Genomic DNA, 9,016 nt, shown 5'->3' with positions numbered 1-9,016 from the left:
AATACTGTAATTTCCCTGTATAAAAACACAAATGTCAGTAATTTGTCTTTAATAATAAAGTACCTAAAATGAAAGTCAAACGGTTAATTTAGAGAGATTGGTTGTCATTTTACTACGTTTTGAATATAATGTGAAATGACAAAAAATTACTGTAAAAAATTTAAGGATATTTTCTGTAAAATTAGGTTTTTTTTTTACAGTGTAGGTTCACATACCCTGCCGTACAGGTGAAGTTCAAAATGCAGTCGTTTTGCGTGTTGGTGATTAATTACCCAGGCCTTGTATAACATTAGCTCCGTCTTGTTTCTTTGTCTTTGGCTAGGCAGAATCTCCGTGTTTAGCTCTTGAATCTGCTCTTGAATCTGGTCATCATGGAGCAATATTTATTGCACATGACCTCAAAGAACAACATTGTTGGCATCCAAAGACTTGTAGACCTTTAACTTCTCTATTGTAAAATCACTGAAGCTTCATTGAGATTGTATATTTCGGGCTGAATGCTTGGTCATTTCGTCTTATCAATATTCATTGGGATGGAGCTATCGCAAATGGAGCTGTCAGATGAACGCCGCTCACTTTAACGTTAATTTTGCTGTATCACTGTGCTTGTCACTGGGTGACGAGCTGTTATAATATGCTGTAAGCATTATGTAAATAATATATATAATATGTTAGTAATATATCTTATTTCTAAGACAACAACAAACTCTGCACCGCATCTGATGTCATTCCCTCGCTGTAAATGCTAGCGCTCCCGGTTGCTTTCTGCCACCTCCCTGCGCGCGCATCCTGAATGTTTACAAACATGGTAATTGGTCTATTCATTCAACAAATCAACCCATATACAAAATACAACACAACATAAAAAAATAAATAAATTATTATTATAAATATTTATTTGAATGGGTAATTATTATATTCACACATGGTTTTCTTTATCATTACTCAATTTGCAGTTTTCTTTGTGACTTAATTTGTTTAATCGCTACAGTACAAAATGTTTAAAGTAAAATAAATAAATAAATAAAAAAAAAAGAGTAAAAACTAAATACAAGAATTCTGGGTTAAAGAACATAATTACATTCAGGATGTTTCTGGATGCGGCTTTTCGTTTTGTCCTATATATTAGGGGACCCGTTTGTATTGGGACCTGGTGTGAAGATGTGTGAATGGATTCAAATAAGTATTATGATTGGAAGACAAATTATTATGAGGGGATGGCGTTCAGTAGGTCCACCATCATTTCAAGAATGGGTTACGGAACTCGGGAAGGTGGCAGCATATGAAAAAAAGACATATAGAATACTAGATAAATTGGATGTTTATCAGAGAAGATGGGGAAACTACTTGGCATTTTTGGAGAAGGAATAAGGTGATTGTGGTGAGACGCACACCAAAACTGTAATTATTTTTTTTTTTATTATTTATTTATGTTTTATTGTATTGTTACTGTTCCTATGGAGTGTAATAATAAGTATTTGTGTTTACTGGGTCTATGATAGCAATACTCAATGACAGCACTGCCGCTGTAGGGGAGGGGAGGGAAAAGGGGATGTTAAAAGTAGGTCAAATGTGTAAACTGACTATTGTGAAATTATTGAAGAAAATAAAATAAAAATTAAATCATAAAAAAAAGAGTCAAAACTGAACTTTTATAATAAGTTTGTAAACATTATTTAATTTGATAATTTTGCCTCTGTACCTTGTTTTTTACTATTATTTTATTAGTAATATTGTTTGTGTTATTTTCATTTCTTTTTTAATTTGCTTGTTTATTATTGTACTTGATGTCATCCAATGTTATGGTTATTAATACGACTGTATTGTTTAAACCCAATAAAAAAGCTGAATGGGAGACAAAGAGGAATTCATAAGCGTGCCCTGCTCACATAAATTAGAGCAGATTGATAAATGTGATCTTATTTTACAGAAAACCCTCCTAATTGTGTGATGCGTGTAGGATATTGCATATTTTTGTTCATTTTTTAAACCATTTCTGTTTTATATAACAGAAGATAACTTTTGACTAATTGTTTTCGGCCAGCTGAAATAGCTTTTATGAAGAAATTACATTCCCTAAATGGGATTGGAAAGTTATGAAGATTCAGAAATTGCTCAAAACTTAAAATATTGGCAACATCATTAAACAGAGATGATGTACAATTCAAATGATTATTAAACCATCTAGTGAAAAAGGCACTTATTTCTTAAAGTTATGTCAGAAATGTTCAAAAGTAAAATTTTGTGGGGGATATACTTTTGTTCCTTGCATTTTAAGGTTTTATTTGTGTTACGGTCTGTTTGGGCTCTGTTCTAAAAAATAAATTTATTCCACTGGGAGGCAGCAAAGTATTATTTTAATATTTATTCATTCATTCATTTTCTTGTCGGCTTAGTCCCTTTATTAATACGGGGTCGCCACAGCAGAATGAACCGGCAACTTATCAGCACGTATCTCTGGGAAACATCCACACACACACACACTACGAATAATTGAGCCTACCCAATTCACTTGTACCACATGTCTTTGGACTGTGGGGGAAACCGGAGCACCCAGAGGAAACCCACACGAACACAGGCAGAGCATGCAAACTCCACACAAAGAAACGTCAACTGAGCCGAGGTTCGAACCAGTGACCTTCTTGCTGTGAGGCGACAGCACTACCTACTGTGCCACCTTATTTTAAATGAAGTTTCACAAACTAATTTCGAGAGGAGCACGTGATATGATTGACTGCAGCTGGCCACTCATTGGCTAGCCAATCAGATCGATCCAAACTCACTATAAATAACCTAGCTAAGATCTACTCCCTTATCTTCGTTTTCCGAAGAAACCCCCCCCCATCCACCCCTTCTCCTCATTTCCTCTTTTTCCGAGGAGAGCTCTCGAGAACACCTGACCTCGTACTCCCCTCACATGCTTTATGGACCTGGCGGGAGCCCTGGGCTCAACTATCTCCGAGCTCAGGGTTCTCTCCCGGGACAGCATGCCAAACCTGCTAACTTGCTAACAAGTTGTCAAACAGTATCTAAAGGTGAACTCTTGAATCTTGTTTTGAACCAAATAAAAAGTTTCTGTCTTAAAAAATTGACAAGGTCATGTTATTAGTGTTGTCATTATTGTTATTAGCTAGATATTTAAATGTTCATCTAAAATAACTCAATAAAACATAGGTTTTAACAATGACCATGAATCATGTTTTGTTTGTCCTGTTATTGTCGTCTTTAATTCTTAGAATAAATCACGAGTTCAGAAAATCACTAAAGATTGAGTCATCCACTTTTGCAAATGAACTCTTCATATGGTTTCATCATTCTTCATAACCTCGGACCACAATGTAAACTTTCGGCGTCCATAACGTAGTCCCACATCCCTATTTACCACTCACATTAACATCACTGGCTCCATTAAGTGCATTGTGTCACTGAGATATTGAGTCTTAGCTTGCATAATCAAAGCTGCATCCAGATACCCTCTGGAAATATTTTGAAACTAATAAAAATTTTCAAGGGAGGGTTAGGACAACTTGGGTGTAGAAAGAGTACATTTTATTTTGTTTGACCTGCAAAATCTTCTGAAAACAACTTAGAAATAAAGCCATTATAATGCGCGCGCCCGTGATAAACCGCGGTGGTCTTGACCGTGTTGTTGTGGGCGGCTGGTTTGACCGCAGTGCCAATAACCTGCTAAAACAAAAGACAACATCACAACATTCCAACAAACAGGTACAGTTATCATATTTTCTATTTTAAACTATAGTAAACTAAAGTTTGAAACTACAGTTTAAAATAGACGATGAGTGGGCCCCACTGCTCCCACCCACCATAACCTAACCTATCTATAACATAGATTAGTTTTTAATTACTCAAATGGTTTGTAGCAATCGGTTTCTTCAAATGGTTTGAGTTGCTGTAACTTATTGGGTTTTAAAGTACTCAGTTGGTTTGAGTTCTCTTCATTTATTAGGGTTAATTGCTTCCTTTACTCAAATGGATTAAGTTCACAGTACTCATTAGGATTAGTTTTTGAACTTAAATGGTTTGTAGCAATCGGTTTCCTCAAATGGTTTGAGTTACCTTAACTTTTTGGGTTTACAGTGTACCACATATATACACTGTAAAAATGCTGGGTTCCACACAACTCCTTCATGCTGTCCCAACACAAATGTACTAAAAATAAGTAGCTTGAACAAGCAGCAAACACTTTTTTTTTTTGAGTGTTTACGTGTATATAATTGATTAAAAAATACTTTTAAGTAGCTTGCATGTTGCTAGTTTTATAACTTTAACATTAATTTTAATTGTTTAACATTGGTTTTATATTTTAAATTATATAAAACCTAATTAGAGTACATATAGATAAACACTAAATATATGCACTGTAAAAAAATGCTGGTTCCACACAATCCTTCGTGTTGTCCAATGCAAATCTATTTAAGGTAACTTCATTTATTTATGTTCAATCTACTTCAATTTGTAATCAACTATTAAGTTATCCCCCAAAAACCTTAAGAATTGTGTTGTCTCAACTCATTTTAAATAAGTAGCTTGAGCAAGCAGCAGAAAACTTTTGTTGTTGTTCTGTTTGAGTGCATATAATTGATTAAAATATACATTTAAGTAGTTTGGATGTTGCTAATTTAACACTAATTGCAAATGTTTTACATTTTATATGAAACAAAACCTTATTAGAGTAAGTTTATATATAAATAAATACACTGTAAAATCCAACCGTCAACTTTATCAAATGAAATGAGTGTGGTTAACTTTGACTGAAAGTTTATTCTACTCATTTGAAAAGAGTTTTGAACTCAGTGTTGAAGGTAACGAGTTACTTAAATACCTCATTGCTTCAACTTGCATGGAGTAAGTTCACAGTGCTCATATAAATTAGTTTTTAAGAACTCAAATGGTTTGTAGCGATCGGTTTCTTCAAATTATTTGAGTTGCCTTAACTTATTAGGTCTTACAGTATTCAGTTAGTTTGAGTTCTCTTCATTTATTGGGTTTAATTGCTTCGTTAACTCAAATGGATTAAGTTCCCAGTACTCATTAGGACTAGTTTTTGAACTTAAATGGTTTGTAGCAATCGGTTTCCTCAAATGGTTTGAGTTACCTTAACTTTTTGGGTTTTACAGTGTACCACATATATACACTGTAAAAATGCTGGGTTCCACACAGGACTTAACATTAACTTTTTTGACCACCAGCCACTGTGGCTAGTAGTTTTCCAACATTACTAGCCACTCGCCATTTTCAGTAGCCACAATTTTATTGTTGGGAAAATATTTATTCATGTGAAAACAAGCAAAATATAGCTGAATACTATACTTTTTATTTAACAAAACATATGCCCAGTCATATGTCCTGGCTAAAGGTCCCAGATCACCCAACACAATCTCACGGCAATTCGTAACTTTTTCATTCAGTGGCTAATTCGTATGAATTCGTACGATCTAATTCGTACAATTTAGTACGATTTGCCTATCCCCCAATGACGGTTGGGGTTAGGGGGGTTAGGTGCCACGCCTCCTTTTTAAAATCGTATCATTTCGTACGACTGAAATCGTACGAATTAGCCACTAAACTGGCAAAACGTAAAATGGGAGTTATTCTCCCATTAAAGCAATGTTATTGTAAAAAATGATAATTAAATCATATTAATGCAAAAGAAAGCAGGTTAAACATACTGTGTGATAATGAAAAGATGATCACACACGCATGGTTAATAATAGACCCATAAATTATGTTTTCAAAGAATGGTTAAACCGAAAGCAAATGGCGCTGCTTTCAATAAGTCAACTCTGGAACTCTTGAAAGCAAGACTGTAGGTGCATGTTCCTGCCTTTTTGTTCAGTCTATTTGAAAGAGAATCGATCGCATCAGTTGTGTTTCTAGACACAGTTGCTTCACAAAAGGAAACGGGAGTGCGCACGCGTTATAGACAGTCGCGCGCATCACCTCAGCTGTTAGCGCGAGTGATTATCCTTCATTCGGTATTCACCTGCTTTGCTCGCGCGAAGTTGCGAACGCAATTATTTTTGTCAGTCGTGTTGCTTCTCGATCGCCTGTGCATGCATATTGGACCATCCTTATTGTCGAACCCTGGTTTTAAAAATTATTATCTGGGAAAATAATTTTCAACCAGCCAAAGTGGCTAGTGGGAGTGTCTGTCTTACCCACCACCGCCCAAATCTACCCGCATTTGGCGGGTGTTAATGTAAAGCCCTGGTTCCACACAACTCCTTTATGTTGTCCCAACACAAATCTACTAAGTTACATTAATTGTTTTTTTTACAAATTTAAGTGGATTGAACATAAAACAATTAAAATGTCCCTTTAAAAACCTTAAGAATTGTGTTTTCATATTATTTTAAGTGCGTAGTTTAAACAAGCAGTCATTTTTTTGTCTGTAGTATGAAAGGACAATGAAAAGTCAAAAGAAAACATAGCAAAAATGTAGCTTTTATTAATACAGTAAACCTAAATTATAAAACAGTCTAGTGACCTGTAAAATAAACTGTACAAGAACCTCATGTAATACAGCAAATATGTGAAGGAATGAAACATACAACATGCATCTGTGTTAATAGACTCGACTATGAACTGTTGCTTTGTTTTTGTTTGCAGCATTTTAAATAAACAGGAAAAGGACGCTACCGTGTTAGTGATGCACCTTTGACCGGCTCCTGAGTTTGAATGTAAAATATTCAGTATAATATTCAAATTAGACAACTGCCAGGACACGTGACAATCAGAAATCCTCACGTCATATCAAGACAGAACAGCGGCATGCATTCGAGGTATGTTTATCACGCGCAACTTGACAATGCTTCTTTAATACGCAGATTTCGATTAGTTGTCATGTTTTCAGATGTTATTGCATTCGAAATGGATGCACACAGAAACAGTCGAACGCCAGTGCTTAGATGAGGACTTTTGTTATGTAATACGCATTGTACTAGTATGTCTAAAGTGTAAACCTGAATCCAGATAATGTCGTTAAACGTGTATTTGATTTGTTTTTATTAAGTGCCGAGCAAAAATGAATCGCATCTAAAAATAGGTTTGTTTTGACGTAATTAAAGTGTGTGTACTGTGTATTTATTACTATTATGTATATATAAATGCATTTATATATATAAATATATATATATATATATATATATATATATATATATATATATATATATATATATATATATATATATATATATGCATATATATATATATATATGCATATCTATATATATATATATATATGCATATATATGCATATATATATATATATATATATATATATATATATATATGCATATATATATATATATATATGCATATATATATATATATATATATATATATATATATATATATATATATATATATATATATATATATATATATGTATATATATGCATATATATATATATATATATATATATATATATATATATATATATATATATATATATATATATATATATATAAATATGGTACAACTTGTATATCTATGTGACACAATTGTTTTGTTTGTATGTATGTGTGTTCATCACATATACATAATAAATATATATAAAACACGCACGTATGTAATGTCGAAAAACAAACATTTATTTTTTTATGGATGCGATTAATCGTTGTCCAGCACTAGTTTAATATAATAGTCCTGCATTAATATACATGTATGAGTTATATGTTGAACGTGGAGTAAAAACGACACACTTTGGCTTGTACGGATATTTCTGGACTTAATTAAACAACAACAAAAAAACACAGCAACTGAATCCAAAATAGCTTTCCACCTCAAATCATTCATCAATATTACTTTATCCAAAATATATTTGCGTCAATTCTTTAGCGTCATTCGGTAACGACGTCCATTTAATGAATTTATCAAATAAACATGGTCAAAATCATGCGTTAATCCTCGATGCACATCGTTCAGATGCTTCTACGTCATCTGTCATGCAAATAAAATATATAAAATCTATAATAATTGAGGATTATTACTGTGTTATAAGCGGACAACATTGCGAAATTTACAAAAACTGAAACTGCAAAAAACGCAAACCGAACAACTGAAATCTGAAGTGTGCATATCCATGGCACAAGTTTCATTTGAAACATTTGCTTTCGTTTATAAGAGTTGTGGAACCACATTCAGAAAAAACAAACGCATTTCAGATTGATTGTCGAACCCAAGTGTGATTGTAGTGCTACGGGAAAAGGAAGCGCTGAGAAGCAAATGATGGATGGAGCATTTATATAAACAAACAAACAAAACCCACTATGATCGTGTGGCATTATTATAGTCGTCGTCGTCATCCGACTGTTGATCTGGAGGGATGGCGCGGGTATGACTGGCTCGTACGCTGCTCAGATGAGGACACGCGGAGATCAGGTTAGCGATACCAACGAGAGTCACGCCTGTGCCATCCAGATTCACCTGACTCAACTGCATACGGCACAGGAACTTCAGACCTGAGAGGGACCATTCATAGTGTTAGAGCAAGGTTATTTTTGAAAACAAAAACTGTCACCTATCATCATCTCCTAACAAAACGCAGCAAGCAATTTGCACCAAATGCCACAGAAACATTTAAATACCAGTCACTGCACTCCTGACAAAACCTAAAGCCTTTTAATATTATTTAAAATGTTAACATTGTTAATAGGCTACTGAGTGATTGATGTTGTTGGTTTGAGTCACAGTTCAGACTTTCATTGTCAAACCGTCTGCTAGATATTTTATTTACGAGATCTGAGGTGAATTATCTGCTGCTGCTTTCAGTAGTATGCCAATAAAGGTCACGTAAAATGACATTTAAGGTCACATTGGCAGCATTTAACAGTGAATAAAGCAAATACACTACCTGACAAAAGTCTTATCTCCTATTCAAGTTTTAGGAACAACATATAATAACTTGACTTCTAGTTGATCACTCGGGTTCAGAAGTGGCTTATATGAAAGGCGAAGGCCTCTAGATTACGCTTATTTGACCAAAATAAAATA

At 34.0% G+C, this 9,016-nt stretch overlaps 1 protein-coding gene and 1 long non-coding RNA gene across 2 annotated transcripts in view; both read right to left on the bottom strand.

The window, feature by feature from the left end:
* Positions 1-1,751: 1,751 nt before the first annotated feature.
* On the bottom strand, positions 1,752-5,080 carry LOC141380754 (uncharacterized). The gene is made up of 2 exons (XR_012399505.1): positions 3,042-5,080; positions 1,752-2,677 (listed from the first exon to the last, which is right to left on the bottom strand). It is a non-coding gene; the product is annotated as an uncharacterized lncRNA (long non-coding RNA).
* A 2,513-nt stretch (positions 5,081-7,593) lies between these two features.
* The window catches only part of si:ch73-173p19.1, a 35,405-nt gene continuing 33,982 nt past the window's right edge, over positions 7,594-9,016 (bottom strand). The window contains exon 17 of the mRNA XM_002660922.8: positions 7,594-8,484. Coding sequence (XP_002660968.3) covers positions 8,291-8,484 — 194 coding nt within the window. The 3' untranslated portion in view covers positions 7,594-8,290. The remainder of the gene's footprint in view (positions 8,485-9,016) is intronic.

Source organism: Danio rerio, chromosome 24, assembly GCF_049306965.1.
Source record: "Danio rerio strain Tuebingen ecotype United States chromosome 24, GRCz12tu, whole genome shotgun sequence".
NCBI lineage: Eukaryota > Metazoa > Chordata > Actinopteri > Cypriniformes > Danionidae > Danio > Danio rerio.
Note: the sequence above shows the minus strand (reverse complement) of the source record. Positions and strands in the feature narration are given on the sequence as shown.